At 40.1% G+C, this 17,699-nt stretch overlaps 1 protein-coding gene across 3 annotated transcripts; it reads right to left on the bottom strand.

Annotated features, from left to right (window-relative positions):
* Nucleotides 1–5,682: 5,682 nt before the first annotated feature.
* Nucleotides 5,683–17,062, bottom strand: RNF138 (ring finger protein 138). Of its 3 annotated transcripts, none has more exons than XM_030446235.1 (8): nt 16,829–16,957; nt 16,405–16,618; nt 15,291–15,456; nt 13,309–13,424; nt 11,814–11,882; nt 11,233–11,338; nt 9,916–10,023; nt 5,683–8,524 (listed from the first exon to the last, which is right to left on the bottom strand). In XM_030446235.1, the coding sequence occupies exons 2-8, from the start codon at nt 16,515–16,517 to the stop codon at nt 8,456–8,458; spliced, it is 747 nt and encodes a 248-aa protein (XP_030302095.1). In that variant the 5' UTR covers nt 16,518–16,618; nt 16,829–16,957; the 3' UTR covers nt 5,683–8,455. The 3 variants fall into 3 exon arrangements, with proteins under 3 accessions (XP_030302095.1, XP_030302094.1, XP_030302096.1); XM_030446234.1 differs by lacking the exon at nt 16,829–16,957 and adding an exon at nt 16,701–16,801; XM_030446236.1 differs by having other exon boundaries at nt 11,814–11,879; nt 16,405–17,062.
* Nucleotides 17,063–17,699: the final 637 nt, after the last annotated feature.

Below are 17,699 nucleotides of genomic sequence, written 5' to 3'. Positions count from 1 at the left end.
ATCAAGGGATGGGGAAAACTGCTGTATGAGGAAAGGCTGAATGAACTGGATTTATGCAAGCTGAGAAAAGAAGGCTGAGGGAAGACCTTATCACTATGTTCCAATAGTTCAAGGGTAGCTACCAAGAAGATGGTGACTCCCTTTTTACAAGAAGTCACATGGAAAGGACTAGGGGTAATAGGTATAAGTTATTCCTGGGGAAATTCAGGTTGGACCCAAAAGAAAAATTTTTCACAACAGTAAGAATCAGCCATTGGAATAACCTCCACAGGGTGGGCTCCCCAACATTGGACAGTTTTGAGATTCAGCTAGACAAGGTGCTGGGCCATCTTGCATAGAACGTGTTTTTGCCAAGAAAGACTAGACAAGGTGATCCTTGAGGTCCCTGCCAACACGCTATTATATGATTTTCAGATGTAAAAAAATTTAAGTCCTAGATTATTTCTTTAGTCTTCAGTTGCCAAGGCATATAACCTACAGAAGTAATGAGTGTTTGTTTGGGGTTTTTTTGTGGAATGCAAGGATGAAGTTTCCTTTACCATTTTGGTTAAGGTGAAGTCTATCAGTGTTCTTACTACAAGCTCCTCATTTGAGAAAAAGTAAAAACATTAAACACAAAGCAAAAGGAGCAGGTCTTTAGCTGGTTGGCTGCTTTTCCTTTTCTTGCAATTCTTTGCCTTGAACATGTTTCACAACTTTTATGGGTGCTAAGCTATCTAATGAGCCCTGAGTAACTATAAGAGACACCTGCAAAATCTGAGCTTTTGCCGGTCAATTGCATTTCTTTCCCCATGGACCCACATGTTTCCATACTTCTGGTAGGAGCAACAAGGGGGAAAAACATCAGAACTTGATGTGGATCTTGCTGCAGATCTATTGCAGTGACTGCTTAGATCTCCTGCTAAGTTCATTTCACTAGCATCAGACAGATGGGGAGCCCTACAGCAGAGTCAGTGCATTCCCCTGGACAGGCACTGTCTGTGTGTCTGTCCAGCAGCACTGCTGCCAGTGGGCATTACTGCAGCACAGGTAATAATAATACCACAGTGCCTATCCCACTGCCTTGCTGTAGAAGAGGGAACATTAATCAGACATTATCCAATGCAGATGGAAAGCAACACCTGCTCTAGCCTGCTTAGTAAAGCTATGTCTGCAGATAATAAGACAGTAAATGTAGGCAGAGAGATTGAAAAAAAAAATGAGCAAAGTGCAGGAGAATAAGAATGCTCTTTTTAAAAGTCGAAGGAACTTAATTTCAAAATGCAATATTGACTAACTACAGAGAACCATAAACCAAATTAAAAATAGCTCCATATAGACAGACATTTTCTAGCTCTTTTGGTAGGTAGTGAGCTGCTTGAATAGCTTTGTTGATCTTCTGTGTTCCAGCACAGATGATTTGTTCATGTTGTGATCAGTATACTACTCAGTGAACAACTGTGATTCAGTTGTTTGTTGATATTTGGGTGGAACCTGACTGATCATGAGTTTCAATGTCAACTGCAAGTGAAATGAATTCATTAAATAATCTTGGAAAGTGCTGGCAGGTAGAGCATTATCTAGCTCACTTAGCAGTGCTTATAGACTATATGTTAAAGAGCAGGAGGATATTCAGATGGTGTGCTACTCTCAGTGGATTGTTCCTTGCCCTGTCTCAAATTCCTGCATTATCTTCCACAAATAAATTTCACTTTTTCAGTTAACCTCCCAGATGGGGAAAATGATTCAATACTACCTCTTTGGCTGATGAGGCAAAAGCAGCAATGAAGATAAGGGTTGTCACATAAACCCACAAGATAAGAGATTCAGTCAAATACAAAATGTTTTGAGTTCAACACCTAAGTGTTTCAAGATGGAAAACTCCAATGTTTACAAACATAGTGGATGTCATAAGGAACATGGAAGGAAATTAAAATTACAACAGTTATCAAATAAAAATGTTCCATCTTCCTGCAGAGGAGCAAAAAAAGACATGTTTGCTTTGATTAAGAACTATCAAGAAAATTTAAAAGGCCCTTGGTTTCCTCCAATTTCTTAGCTACAGGTAAATTAAAAGCAAGGTTTAAAAGCAAACAGCTTGTGTTTATAACAGCACACCCCTTAATGCCCACTACCATTTCAGACGTGTACTTTAGCCACTTTCTTTTGTGTGAGAACATTATCTTTCACCAATTAAATAGTTATATGTGGTTGTTATATGTGGCCATGAGGTATCAGGCCACTGCAGAAGCATACTCCAGGGATACTTAGTTCTCTCTCAGATGACAGAGCCTGAGCCTGATCTGGGCAAATTTCTGATGCCTGTAGCAGCCCCAAACGACTGCATGTGGAACCAGAGAACAATTTAAGAGACCTAAGGAATAGGAAGAGATATTGAAGCACAACTGTACTTGACAGCAGCCAGGCCTCAGCTCAGCAGGTGGGAAATGTCATTGGCGAGGTCATTGACAACGTGTGCGGTTTCAGAAAGCAAGAACTCAGAAATGAGCCAGGGCCCCACGGCTGTCACAGAATGCAGCAGTCCTCAGATGCCCCCGTGTGATCCTTCAGCGCACTACAAGGTTTTAGTATTAAAGACGACCAAGAAAAGAACGTGGGTATGGGGAAGGGACTTGCAAGTACCTGGAGTTTGCAGAAACACGCTACGTTTTTTTGTTCACTCATTAATCGGGGAGCACTCAGATCTTCCCAGAGAGGAATCCTGGGGGAACACAGCTTTGGTTGCCACAAAGCAGAAAGCGCACAGGTAAATCTTATTTGAGGTGTTAAAGTAGGGTTAGAAATATTCTTTCTATAGGTTGAAATGACCCCAGTCAGTCTCTCAACCCCCAAAATATATAAATGATTTATGTCATTTTATGAAACACCTGGATGGAAATCCCATCTCTAAAACTGTCCCAGAGTACAACTACTTATTGTATTAACATCCTTAAATGCTATACTTACATAGAGAAAACTCAAAAATATTCAGTGCCCTCTTGTGGTTTGAATTATGAAAGAAGAAAATCTGTAAGAGAAGCTACTGAAGTTCACTCTTACAGCTGAGGTGGCACATAACTCCCACCTTCTCTTACACCAGTGCTACAAACATTAGCCTGGAAAAAAAAGCCACCACCTCCCTACCTTTTTCTGTCCATAGCTGCAAAAAACAGAGAACCTAAAGCAAGGCTTTCTTAAAAAACAAATGCCCATTCCTGTTAAAGAGCAGGTCTGCATGACACATGTTTGATTTTAAACATCATCCTAGTCTCTTCAAGCAAAAAAAAAAAAAACCAACAAAAAAACCAAACTCAAAACCCAAAAAACAAGCCTAAAAAACCCTCTGATCAAGGAAACCAACAAAATAAATGTTTTGAGCATAAAATAAATAAATAAAGTTTTAAAGACCCCAAACCAATTAAAAAAAATCTAACTGGTAAAACTTTAAGATTCTTTCAAACTACAAGCACACTCTGAGAAATATAAACTTCTTCAGCCATAGATGTAAACATGGCAGGCAAACTCTGGAAGTTATTGATACCAAGTTTCTTACTTACTCTTCTCTGAGGCCCACATCAGCCCCAAGATATTGAGGGCACAGCCAGAGGAGCTTACAAAACATACAGATTAAGAGGCAAAACATAGCAGCTACGTAAAATAATCTTACCTGTTTCATTGCTGATTACTTTAAAACACAGATCAGTAGGGGGGGAAACAGGGTAAACTTATGAGAATTGCTGTAAGGAAATACCTACAGAGAGAAAAAGAGAAACACAAGAGTAGAGAAAGACTAGAAAGCTATAGTGAGGATCACTTTTCTCAGTGACTGTGTCCTCATGAGCTTAAGCAAATTCATAAAAACAGTATTTCCTCACTAAGCCCTGGAAAATGACCCACAACTTCATTGAGCTTAGGAATGCATCCTAAAAGCATTCAGCAAATTTAAGGCAAAGATTAAAATCAGATGCTTGCCACAGAATGCATTTGGCAGTGATGAGTTTCCCTCCACCCCCAAATTTCCTAATAGCTTGGAGGTGTTTGGCAATAAATATAAAATTTACTCCTAGCATCTTGTCCAGAAAAACAGATAAATGACAGGAGGGGGAAAAAAAATAAAGGTGAAAAATGAAAGAAAAACATTAAAAGTACTACAGATAGAATAAGGCTGGTTATGGTTGGAAAATGAAGGGGTGGAAACTGCTTCTTCTCAAAGCAGACCTACAATTTGACAATAAAAAACAGTACAGACCTACTTAACTCACACAGAAGGAAAAAAACAAACAAAACCCAAAAGCTACACACACACACACACAAAACAACCCAAAACCCAAAACCCAACCAAAAAAACCCAAGCAAAAGAAAAAAGCTCTTTGACCCTAGGTGTGTTAATTGTGTGGCAATTTTAACATTATTGAAAAGCCTTCTCATCGTAGAGGCCCTGAACTTTGCACGCTGTTCTGAGAACAGACTTTGTGCTCTTCCCTTGTTAGTTTCTCCAATTCTAATAGCACCCCAAAAATGCTTTTGTCAGATATTCTTGTGGCTCTGCTTGCCTACAATAAAACAACCTTGGCTGCCAGGTTCTGGAGTGATTTCACAACCAGCACAATGTTTACAAGATGTAACAAAGCACGTATCTCTTAAGAGCACCTGTGAATTACTGTGGCTGTTTCAGAATAAAAAAAACAAAAAAATACACTAGCTTTTATAGCAAAGTCCTCACAGACACTCTTGTCCAAATCTCACTGAACTTAAAAACTGTATCTAAGAGGAGGAACCCAGGAATGTTTCCCAAATAGAGAAAACCTTCTACTCTCCACTACCTGTCAGAAGATGACCTGTGCACACTCAAGTCCCACTCCCTCTCTGGGAATGAAGCCCTCCTGGCTTAGGACTGGAGCAGAACGAAGAGGAGTTCTGCAGAGGTTACTTATCCTGTAACCAGCATACTGCCCATGAGAATTAAACACATTAAGTGCATTCTCTCTAAATAATGAAATATGCATTGCTATAGTAAAAGAAAATTAAATGGAATCTCTAACAAAGGGCTTACAATCAGATTTAGGAGATACAATAATCTATTTAGAGTTCAGAAAACTACATTCTAAGGGGAAAGAAAAGTAAAGTAATAAAAGCTAAATTGACATTTTTACTGTATTTCTACCATTCAAAGTAAGACATAAGCTCCATTTCATAAAGGTATTATCATCTTTCTGTCCTTAGAATATAAAAGCACAAAAATAACCAGCTCAGATACACAGGACAGAAAGATAGATCACCTAGATGCCACCTTGCTGCTCCAATAAAGCAGCCAGCACAAATTTAATGACAATTCTTTCCTCAGAAAAACTTTAACCCTTCTTAGTTAAATCTATCCTTAGGTAACAAGGTTTTGCCATTGTCTCCGTTACATACTGCATTCACTCTCCTTTTAGGAGGTTATTTCTCTATTAACATAGCACGGAACAGCAATGTACAAACATGGGAGGCAGAAAAGAAGCATGAACAAGTTTTGTCCAACCTATCATCTTTTCTGCTGGTGGAAAGATCTTCATATGTGATACAAGGTAACTTGTGAGGTGATGAATGGATCATGAGACAAAAGTCACCAGTTCAGCAGCACACACACCACTCTAACCATGCAAAGCGTGAAGGCATGCAACTGACCACATACTTAAGTTGAGAAAGCACCTGAAAAAGAAGTAGTAGCAGCAAGGGGACTGATCATCTTTATTATGCACCAAAGAGACAAACATAAAATAAAATACTTTAATAGAAGAAAAAATAGAAGGTACAATTCAAACATAACATACCCTTCTGAAACCATACGCAATGCAAACATGAAAACATTGTTAAACAGCAGTCTTCCAGTAAAGATTGCATGTTTTGAGTACAAGCATCACTCATCACAAATACACAGCTTTTTGTGTATGTCTGAGTTTCAGTGAGAAAGATCATGACCAGCAGCAGCATATTTAAATAGACTGTTACATTTCCATTAAAAGCTTACCTAGCGAATGTATCGAATGCAATCTTCATATTAAAAGTATAAAATCTTAACCAAGGCAGCTCCTGCCAATACAGATTTTAACATATGCAAATAGAGGCTAAACACTTTGAAAGGGTTTTTATATTGCATTTATACACATTTGTTGCTTTAAAATGTGCATTCAAGTCTTTCAGCATTTAAATATGACTAAAATGCTCAGCAACTACACATTAAGTGACAACTAATTATTGCTGTAGAAAAACTTGTTTCCCAGAGTTTTAAAATAGAAGTAGTTTCATTTGCAATTCTCAAGATATGTTCAAGTAATAGAAATTATTAGTTCCAGTGTCCATGAGGCGTTCTGAATCTGTATTGGCTGTAGGCATTTATTGCCACATCATATAAATATTTTATCGAATCTAAAAAAGTTAACTAAACTTACAGGTACTTATCACATTCAATAGGAAATGTATGCACTAATAAGATCCCCACGGTATGTATGTATTTTTACTTTAAAAGGAAAAAAAAAAGAAAAAAAACCCAAAAAACTTTAGCATCAGGCTACCTTGAAATTCCTTTCTAAGGGCACTATTTCATTGTTGGCTTTAGAGAGTATAAGAGAAAATGAAAAATCCAAACAACCTTTCCAGCTGGATCAATGACCCACTCCAAATCAGTAAGCAGTCACACAAGCACTAGAGCTGACAGACAAGTGAGAATATACAAACAAGAGTATGGGAGGGAAATAGGGAAGTTTGAGTACAAAATCAAAGCGTGGCCTGCTGCCAAAATACGGTATTAAGCCAGTAACAAAATGAAATATGTGTAGTTATAAAAAGGACATAACCTTCAGACATTTCTGAAATAGCCAGCTTTCTCTGTGTTTTAGCCAGCCATGCCTTTAGAGATGTTTTACTCTTCAAAAGCAGATAGAAATGTCAACTTAGAGAGTATCATCTTTTAGTTCTAACACTCAAGATATCCAAACTAAGATTCAGTTCTGAAACCCATTACACTGCAGATTGAGGCATTTCAGCCTTATCAGTTTTGGCATGTGAAATATCCCAGCATTTAAAAGAACCATCAAAACCTTTATTTGGGGAGCAAATGGGAACCAGGGCACCAGTAGACTGTACTTTGGCTGCACAACTGACATTACACAGAAATTGCCAACTAGAGTAAAAACCACTGGGGATGTTTTCTACCTTGTATACAGTCCCCATTAAGAACATGAGTGATGGTGACACAGGATAAGTCAGTCCTAAAAGGTACACATTCAGAACAGTCTGTATTTAAACCTCTAAAATGTAAACTGTGCAGCTTTCTTTTTGCTTCTCCACATCAGTGTTAAATAAGTCAATAAGTTAAGGTTCTTTTACAAATGGATTTTCCATTTAAATTAAAAACTGCATTATTGCTGTTTCCTCTGATTTTAATGATGGTCCTGCTGGGAATATGGTAATCTAAAACACAAACTCTTAAAATATATTGGTAACTTTTTTAGAGCAGATTTTTCTTCTCGACTGTTTTTTGACTTTGGATGTAAATGTCCAAGTTCTAGACAGTTTTACCAAAATAAACAAGTTGGTAGGTCTGAAGCCAGTTAGTCCTCTAGTTACCCATCCTTCCATGAAAGATAAGACAGACCAAAACTTGAATTCCAAATGCAACAGATGTTCTTAAAAAGCTCCAATAAAATGAAAAACAAGCTGGTCACAGTCATTTACTGAAAAAGTGCACCTTTTGCATGTCATCTTGAATACTTCAGAAAGTGTCATCTTCCTTAGCAGTTGGGAGTAAAGGGAAAGTCCTCATCCAGCACTTTAGCAAGCGTCCCATTTCAGTTATTCTCCAAAAAGGGGAAAAAGTAGATGTAATTATTCCTCGGCAATGTCACCGTTCTTTCTCAATGAAAGGTGAAAAAAGCCAACTTGCTCTGCATAGTTGATGTACACAACACAAATATTTTTATTTCTTCAGTTGTTATTTTCATTAACATAGTAAAGGTGAAAAACAAATCACAACATCAAACAAAACTTTGTCCTTGGATAGGAGAAGAAAAAAACCATTATCATCTCATAGATAACTTAGCAGATGACACCTGAACTTAAAGAAACTCAACATTGCAACAGAGCATCCTTACATGTCTTTCTAAAGATACTTTCAAAGTTGTTTTTGGTGAATTAAAATATCTGACATTAATAAAAGAGACCATGTAATTAATAGAGTAGTAATAGTCAGAGAAAATCAAAACAACAGTGACAAGTTCCAAAAAGGTCCCTAGCTCCACAGGGACACATCTCAGTAAAGATGTCATGTTTGAGTTTCAGCAAAATAATTCATGAAAGTCTCTATGAGCATGGAAAAAAATTAAGCCTAAAAAGTGGTTACAGCATACCACTTTTATTGTTACAGACTTCCAATCACCAACAGATAGAATGTAATTTTTCTCTCAGACAATCAGTAACACGAAGGAGAGGATATACTTTAAAAGTTCACATGACAGGATTCTTGAACTGCGTTTTGGTATTGGGCTTCTTCATCAAGCTGAAGATTCTAAACAAAATGAAAACAGCATCAAAATGGACAAATACTCAGCATGCACCATAGTCCTTAGTTTAATCATTCATTTTCCACATTTTTACATAGGAATTGCTACCCAGATCTTTATGTGTACCATATGATTGGTTATGTGGCACAGTATCTTGCATTTAACTAAGAGATACATGAGATAGGAGAAAAGGCTCATTAAGCAAAAGGATCCATCTTTTCTCCCTGGCTCCATTCCATTATCAAATAGCCAGTCCAGGAAAACTGACTGTATCATATAATTCTTACAGCAAGGCTTCCAATCAGCCATAACATCCTCCATTAATAAAAACAAAATGAGATCCCCAGACAACAGGAATCATAGATTGTTAAGAATATACTGCTTAAAATGAAAAAGCAGACACGTATCACAAAAGAGAGGTGGTTAACTCTGCTACTTTTGAAGAGCTGCCTTCCAACTTGCTAATATGCCACAGTAATACTCTCTTTAGTGCAATTCTGACAACTTCCCAAAATAAGAATTCCAATCACTAATTTTACATCCTCAAACATGGAAGATGCACTCGTGTTGAAGAGTGTAATCCCTTTTTTTAATCTCCTAGCTTTTTATGCCTTTGTCACACATCATTCAACACAAAAACATGCATCCTCTGCTGTCTTTAACCACTGAAGCTGCCTATGCCTCAAACACTATGCTAGTTCTGCACAAAGTTCAAGCAGTATACCTCAAAGCCTGTCAAACTCCACAGAATCTACAACACCAACTCCCCAGATCTGATCCCACATGCAGAACTCAGCTGCTTGGCTGGATTTATAATCCACACACCATCTACACTTGTGTGTGTGGCAAGTACTCCAAGTCCACTTACTCAAACTGAGCCTGAAAGAAGGCAACCTGAACAATTATTTAATGACATCTCTTTTTTCACACTGCAGCCTCCCTCCTGACATACTGGAATAAGAGGTCATAGCAGCAATGCCAGCAAGCCATGGTGCACGTTGACTCCTGAGAATTGTGATTTAGCCATATCTGCCTCAAAAGGTCAAAAATGTCAATAAAATAGTGTAGCATCTATTTTATTTTCCCCAGAAGCAGCAGTAATAAACTGTTCTGGAGGAATTAATAGTTCCATTTGAGAACACTAAGCTAGACTTAAGTCATCAGTTTGGAGTGGAACTTAACTGCTGACAGCATCTATTCTCATTAGCACTTGATAACAGAAAGCTATATCAAGTTATAACAAGCAGGCCTACTTTTGAGTTCTGTACAGAGCAAGAACATAGCATGTCCAAAGCACAAACAAACTTGGCAGAGATTTTTTTATTTTGCATTTTTATTTAGAGAAAAAAAAAAGTTACCATTTATTCCCCTACACATCAAAGAAGAAAAAACTTACCACAAATTCTCCGTAGTCAAACCGGTGTCTTAGATTGAGATGATTAACAAGATTCCTAGTAACCTGGTTAGCATCTGCCCAAGGAAGAGATACACAAATAGGACAGATCTGAATTTGGAGGGGAAAGAGAGAGAGAAAATTTTTAAAAAGTTATTGGCAATACAGAATGCATTGAAGACATGTTCTACAGGAATAACTAGTCTACTACTCATCCACTACCAAATACATCAGAGATGTTTGCATAAAGTCATAGTTCTAAGTGTTCTTTCCCTCAATTGTGTAACATTAAAAAATTACATTTCAACTTGCCAAATTTCTTAGTGTTTCTCTTAGGAACGGAGGGTAATCATGTCTGTGTGCCACTCTTATCACTTTCAATTATTTTAAATTTAGAAAATAAAAGTGATTACTCCATCCTACTTACTGTTTGGGAGAATTCTCATATAACCACATAACCACAGAATAGTAGTGAAGGAAGTTCATAAAGTTCAAATTCCCTACTAAAGCAGGTTCCCCTACAGTACAGGATCATGTCCTGATGGGTTCTGAATATCTCTAGAGGAGACTTCACATCTCCGGGCAGCCTGTTCCAGTGCTCTGTCATCCTCACATTCAGATGGAACTTTGTGTGTTCTAGTTCATGCCTTTTGCCCCTTGTCCTGTCACTGGGTCCCACTGAAATGGTTCTGACCCATCCACCTGACACCTGCCCTTTAGATACTTACAAGCATTGATAAGATCCCCTCTCAGTCTTCTCCATGCTAAACAGACCAAGGTTCCTCAGCCTTGCTCCCTAAGAGCAATACTTCAGCCCCTAACCATCTTTTTAGCCCTAATTTTCATACAATTAAGATGACAGAGTAAGCCAAAAGAAAAAAAATAATAACACACACACTATAGAAGTGAAAATAATAAAATACCAAACATACTTTTCTCCTTCACTCCTTTTGATTACCTTAGAGTACTTTTCAAGTAACTGTAGGTTTCACATGAAACAATAATTACATTGCAAATGGGACTCTCTAGACTATTCTGAATTACTAAATGACAAGAGTAAATGTCAGGCACAAAAGCTGAATTTGTTTCACTTTAAGAAAATGAAACAGCTAAGTTGGAAATGCCTTAGAACTGACAAAAAGTTGGACAAGAAACATTTTCAAATGAAGGTTACTCCTCAAGCTAAAGGCACTGCATTAAGTATATCTTCCTCAGACAAATGATTTTTTTCAGACATAGTCTAGCTACCACACATTGAGTATTGTTCACATAATTATAATGCAAGTAGCTTGAGAAGTGTACATAAACAACTCTACTTACAACAGGAACTATCTGATAAAGATGTCTATTGTTACAGTGATCCAGCAAACGCTGTCTGGTAAAATTGGCTTCCTGACACAGGGGGCATTTGAAGGTTGGATGTCCACTGTAAACAGAAAGTATTAAAAAGGAAGAAGTTTAAGAAGCAAAGTTAGAGAAAGAAGCAGTTAGAGAAAGCTTAATTAATCTGTTATCTTGTCACTATTTTTCATTATTTTGCTAACAGCAAAAGTCCCACCCTCACTGACATCATAGTGGATCTAATGGAGTTCCATCTGCTACTTCCAAATTGCCATTTTAAACTATGTTTATTATTTGTACAACTAGAAGCATTATTCTGAGACTTCAGAAAATTCTTTTGTTCCAACTGCACCCTCTTAATTGCTGGTAACAGCCTTTAGCTCAAATCCTTCAGGAAAGTACAGAAAAAACCCACAAATTCTAACGTCTAGATGCAAACGCAGAAGAAATTACAGGTTTTTAAATACAATTTGTTGGAGGTGTTTGTGGTTTTTTTCTAAGCTAGTAAAAGCATGATTGGCTGGATGTATTTTAATAGTGCAGAAATAAAAGCAGCCTACCTTGTTTCTCCTTGAAGCATTTGATTATTAGCCATCTCGCCATTATCAGATATTGTGTCACTACTGCTGCTTTAAATTAAGAGAAAAGAAATTAAAATTGAGATTAATTTACTTCAGTCAACATATTTAGAAATTTAACAGTAACATATATATATATAAAAGTCCTATGAATTTCAAGGCAAAACATATAATGGCTCATAGTTTCAAAACTTTTCCTTTGAATCAATGGATGTCTCAGTATTTAGTTACCATGGTGACCCTTTGCTGGAATACGACACAATTTTGCTGAAAAGGGGTGTATAAGGCAGCAGACATTTAGTCAACAGGACTGGTATTGGAGATTACAGCCAAGTAGCTCTAAAGGCTATGAACTATGTCAATGTAAGACAGATAGCACTTTCTATGTTTTTTTTTTACTTAAGATTATGTTAATAGGCATTTAACTGACCTGTGTTAACACAATTGATTTACAGCTTTCAGTTACAGCAAGATAAATTCTCTTACACTGTGCACAAAATAAACTATTTCCTACAGTAAGGGTGAGAGATAGAAACACTTTAGGAACTAAATTTTACCATATATGCACCTCTAGCTAAACCAGAAGAAACTGTTCAGACATTCTTATCCTAAAAACATGGATATTTACAGTCACAAATCTGGTCACAGGACATTGTTTATACTTCTGTAATATTATAAGCATGAGTATTCAACTGTGACATAGTCAAAAAATACTGATATAACAATATCCAGACACTTCACAGAAACATTGCTGCAAGTAGTTCTGGTAATAGCTTTAACTTCTGTGTTCAATATACTGATGGGTTGAAAACCAAATAGAGAGATGTTTGGACTGCTAGAAGTAGAAAAATATATGTAAAATAATAGTAAATACAGCCCTATGAAACTGGTATGTAAAAAAAGGTCTTCAAAAGTAAGCAAAAATCTTCACCCAAACCTAATACATCAGTGAGAAGGTATGGAAAAGAAAATTCTTCAGCTTTACTGCTTGAAGAAAAATGGTAAGTGGCATTTGTATCATATGGTATGTATCATACTACAGTTCCTTATATGTTTCATAAGATACCAGTTCAAAATAAATTCAATCAGAAAGCAAAAGTTTGCACAGTAATGTTTTGAAACAGGATACCCATTAAAACAGACCTGAGAAAAGTGGGGGCAGGGAATAAAAAGAGAAGGAAACTTCCCTGGGGCTAAATGTTTATGAAATCTGTTACAAGGTAAGCTGCTCAGCCACTGTCAATGCAAAGGAAAGCAATGTACAAATACTATAAGCTTTTTAGAAGTCCCTAGAAGACATTCCAAACCATCATGTAGAAAGGGTTTCTTCCATCTGCTAAAAGAAAAAGACCTGCAAAAACTGACATTTTTTAAAGCAGAAAAACATGGACAATGATTATTGCAAAAAGAAGGCCTGCCCTGGAAAAAAAATACTTTCCCTGAGGGCAAGGGAGAAGGAAGAAGACACCCTGATTACCTGTTCCCTGTTGAATCTTGGGAAATCTGTAACTTTGGAATAACAGAAGAAACACCATATTCATCCTGATACTTCTTACACGTTTTATAATGCTGTCTCATCCAGGAAAATCTAACCTGTAAATGAAATGTCAAATTATTGAAATTGCACTAAATAATCCAGGGACAGAAGGAACAGCTAATTCTGTCAACAGAAAGCAACGCATGCAGGAATTGCTTCTACATTTTATGCACTACAGAAACCAGAACTTCTCTCTCCCATCTCAGCATGAACATTTTCTTCCCCAACAGATCTTCAACACCTTTTTCCATAAAGCCTCCATCACTCTGTGAGACTGGAGAACATTCCCAGGCTTCAAACCCCACCAAGAGCTGTTGGGGAAACAGTTCAGAAATATCCAGGTTGTGAGCAATCCTGACTTACTTCAATTTAGGCCACATTGGGTTAATGGTTATTGAGGCCTAGTTAGAGGCTTTCTGAGAATGAGCTACTGGGAAAGAGATAACTTAATTGGCAACAGAAGAGGAAAATAATTATGTGAGAAGAATCTTTCCGTGAGAATGGTATGTGTAATTGGAATACAAAGCCACCTGCATGATAAGATGGTGTAAACAAAGCTTCTCTATATATAGTGGATGTGAGTTCTTAATAAACGATTTTTCCTGCAATCATATTGATGCGTACATGGAATCCTTAAGCCTCCGCAGACTGTTTTCCCACAAAGAGCCAGGCAACCGAGAGCTCCCCCAGGAGTGAAAGATTCAAGTGTAAACTCCATTTAACTGAAACAAAGTCACAGGAACTACACCTCCAAGATCCAAGATCAACGACTGATAAGCTACAACAGAGAGGGTACACAAGTATGGAATAAACACCACCACTCCTTCTCTGGCCTGTAACCTTGTTCAGAGCAAAACCTGTTTGCAATAAGTGTGTTCTGAGACTACCTTAACTTTTCTCTTTGAGAAAGAAAAAAAAAACCCAAAGTGAATGAATACCAATTTAAGGCTGCCTATCCAGCTTAAATGCAAGGTAGGACAATGAGTTGCTTAGATTTGTCAGAAGGCATCTGTGCTGGACATGCCCTAAATCAGAATTTCAGGTCCAACAGCACTGTCAGAAAGCTCTTACAGGTTTAAAGGATGAACAGGATGACACCTCATGTGTCTGTGCATGTCTCATGTGCAATTTAAACTGTTCTGGGGTTCTGTTTGGTTCTTTCTTCCAGTTTACCAACTTACTTCTTTCTCCTAGATTTTCATCCTAGTGAATCACATGAGCAAGCAGCTCAGGTTCCACTAGTGCTGATCTTCACATTGGTAGAACTAAGTCCCAAATGAAACATAACAAACATCAAGACAACTGCCTGGATTTGACGCAATTTGACGTAAACAAAACATGTGTGGCTGAAATGCTGCATCCATTCACATTCAAAGAGATTACTCTTGATTTCAGTAGGGGTCAATATTTCACTCAGAGTTCTGAAAATAATGGCCCCTTTTATGAAGGGAACGAAGGCAATGTAAACTGACTGATGGGGTAGGTGGAAATTACAGATGATTGTATGTACACTGAGAGTACTCAGCCTATTTTTTTTTTGTTTTAAGTTAAATTTAACAGTAGCTCTAAACATCTTCATTTCCATAGTGAAAGTTTCTGAGGTTTTCCACAGATCTGTAACTTCCAGTCTAGCTTTTCTTTTGCCAGTTCTCTGGCTATGTTCAGAGTTTTGGCATTTTGGGGGGACAAAACTGGCACTACACTTAAGAAGTCCTCATAGACAATACAAGATCCTCTTTCAGTTTATGTCTGTTGGGCATATCTATCAGGCACTGCATGCCTAGTATATTCACAAGCCATAAAAAGCCAAGTTTAACCTGCTATAGGCTCTTAAGCTCCAAGACATGAAAGACACACAGTAAAAATGTGTCTGGTCAAAAAGAAGAAAAAATTATCCAACTTTTTGTAAAGCTTTACTCTACCTGCTTCTCACAGCATCTACAGCCCCCAGAAGCTTTCTTCATACTGTTTTCAACATCTAGAGCCCTTTTGGGATATGTTCTTTCTTTTTTAGTCACGCTTCCACGGCAGAGAGGACAATGTGTTCCACTTTCTCTGATAGCTGTCAAGAAGCACTTCCTGCAAAACCTAAATCAAAAAGTTAACCACAAACACAGGTTAGCAAAGTCAAGAAAGTTAGAGACTTGGTCCTTGAAGAGAGCTGGGCAATTAGGAGGAGAAGATACATACCAGAGTAACAGTCCTACTAAATAAAAGCCTTTATAAAATAACAATAAGCAAAATTAAATAACAGAATTTACGAAGTATACAGAAATTAGGGGAACCTGGTAGCACTTGAGGTAAAGATCTCACTATTTACTGCCAAGAGTTCCTGAGGTGTGCACCCCATTGCTCATTAAGGAGATACTAAATGGTGCAGCAGACACGTGATTTATTGTCCTAAGCAGAGAGAAAAGTACTGCAAAGCTTCATTTAGCATGCATTTCCAAAGGCCTTAGTTCATCAGCTTTTGCGGTTCTCCTCTTGTACCAACTGCCCAAAGCTGTTTTGCTTTTCTACAAAGTAGCCCTTTGTAATTAAACGCTCGTCTGAAAAGTACAGAGTGGACGAAGTGAAGCGAGAGCACAACCGACCTACAGTCCTCGTTTGAGAAAACGAACAGGAAACTATGAAGTTTAAAAAAAGGTGAGTTAGGTGAGACGTGTACGACGTTTTTCATCAGCTGGGAAACTCGGCCACCACCTCTCAGGCAACCGGGGGCTCGCTTCAGGAGGCGGCTTTCCTAGCAGACAGCTACAAAAGAAAGAGGCGAGGGGAGCCTGGGGCAGCCCTTGGCATGCAAGCCTTACAGCCAGCTCCCGGCGGCCAAGTGTCCGTCCCTGGGGAGCCGCGGGGCGACGAGCTTCGGGGGTCCCCGTCCCGCCCCCCGGCGCAGCTCCAGGCCGAGGGTCGGTCAGTGGGCTGGGGGGGGATGAGGAGGAGGCGGAGGACGGAGGAGGAGGGGAGGGAAAGGCTTATGGGGGGGGAAGCGGAGGGTGGGAGGGGGGCGGCGGGGGTGGGGGGAATAATACCCACACATGCTGGCAGTTCGCGGTCCTCACGGGCGTTTTGAAAACCTCCTGGCAGACGGGACAGTAAAAATCATCCTCGTTGAAGCACGCCGGCGCCGCCGTGGCTCCCTCGGCCATGGCAACACGTCAGGGCCTCGGCCGTCAGGAAAAAGAAAGAAGGCCCGCCCTGCTGAGCTGAGCTCCGCTCCCACAGGGCCACCGCCGGGCAGCCGCCGGATCTGAGTGAGGAGCGGGGAGTGTAAGAGGGGCGGGGAGGGGGAAGGGGGAGAGGGTGGCCGGCAGAAAATGGCGGGTGGGCACCTGGCAGTAGGTGCGAGGCCAAGCTGCGGCGTAGGCGGGTGGAGGAGGGGGCTCGGCCTGCGCGCCGCACGCTCCGCCCGTCTCTCCTCCCTCTCTGGCCCGGGAAGCACCCCCGCCCCGCGCTCTACCTGCCGGTACCTAGCGAAGGAGCCGCTGGCGGGGCTGCCACCTTCAGCCGGCCCGGCCCGGTCGCAGTTCCGGTGGTACTCCCAGCCTGCACCGACTTCCCACCGCCGCTCTCCCGGGGGAGAGAGGGGCGGGTGTGGGGGGGGACGGCAGGGGCGGGACCGGGGCCTGGGTTTCCATGGCGATCGTTTCCAGGCCTGGCGGGGCTGCTGCCTCCTTCCGCTCCGCCCTGCCCCGGAGGCTTCCCCGCTCCGCCTACCCCTCTTTGCCGGCCCCACAGCCTTCCTGGGGATTGTCGCCGCGAACCTCCCCTTCCGCTGGCGCCTGGGGCAGCGGCGCCTCGGGGCAGGGCTGATGCTATTTCTGGCGCCGAAGCTCTGTGATGGGAGACGGGCCCACCCCTCCGTGTGTTCCTTCCAGGGCTGGGGAACAGCCTCAGCACCGTTCCCCGGCCCAGGCTGAGGAGATTCTTTTGTGTCTGCCAGTGTTCGGCAGCAAGAGGCAATGGCCACGCCACCACTTAGGCTCATGGTTGGGAATGAAACTGAAGCTCAGGCCTCTCTCCCTCCAGGTGAGGGTAAGTGGTGAAGCAGGCTGCGATTCTTTGAAGGATACTGGGTTTGTTTTCCTATTCAGGATCTATCACGATTACTGTTAGCTGAAAATGGTACTATCTTCCTAAGCTAAAGCGTGGGCAGCAGAGCAAATTCCAGTGACTGCCCAAAATACCTTCTAATACCTTCTTTTTTAGACCACATGGAGGCAAAATTTGAATCCCTCTAAATACCAGGAGATCTGTGTTGTGGTTTAACTCCAGCCCCACACAGCTGCCTTCTTGCTCCTCCCTGGTGGGACTGGGGTGTCAAGAGGAAG

Source organism: Calypte anna, chromosome 2 (genome assembly GCF_003957555.1).
Source record: "Calypte anna isolate BGI_N300 chromosome 2, bCalAnn1_v1.p, whole genome shotgun sequence".
NCBI lineage: Eukaryota > Metazoa > Chordata > Aves > Apodiformes > Trochilidae > Calypte > Calypte anna.
This window is presented reverse-complemented; position numbering and strand designations above follow the sequence as displayed.

What these genes read in the sequence shown, in the direction of transcription:
- RNF138 (XM_030446235.1), bottom strand. Translation starts at nt 16,517, where the DNA reads ATGGCCGAGGGAGCCACGGCGGCGCCGGCGTGCTTCAACGAGGATGAT. An exon ending in ATGCTTCAAGGAGAAACAAG is followed by an intron (nt 11,339 to 11,813) that starts GTAGGCTGCTTT and finishes TTCTGTTTACAG; the next exon opens with TGGACATCCAACCTTCAAAT. An exon ending in TTGACTACGGAGAATTTGTG is followed by an intron (nt 8,525 to 9,915) that starts GTAAGTTTTTTC and finishes CATTTTGTTTAG; the next exon opens with AATCTTCAGCTTGATGAAGA.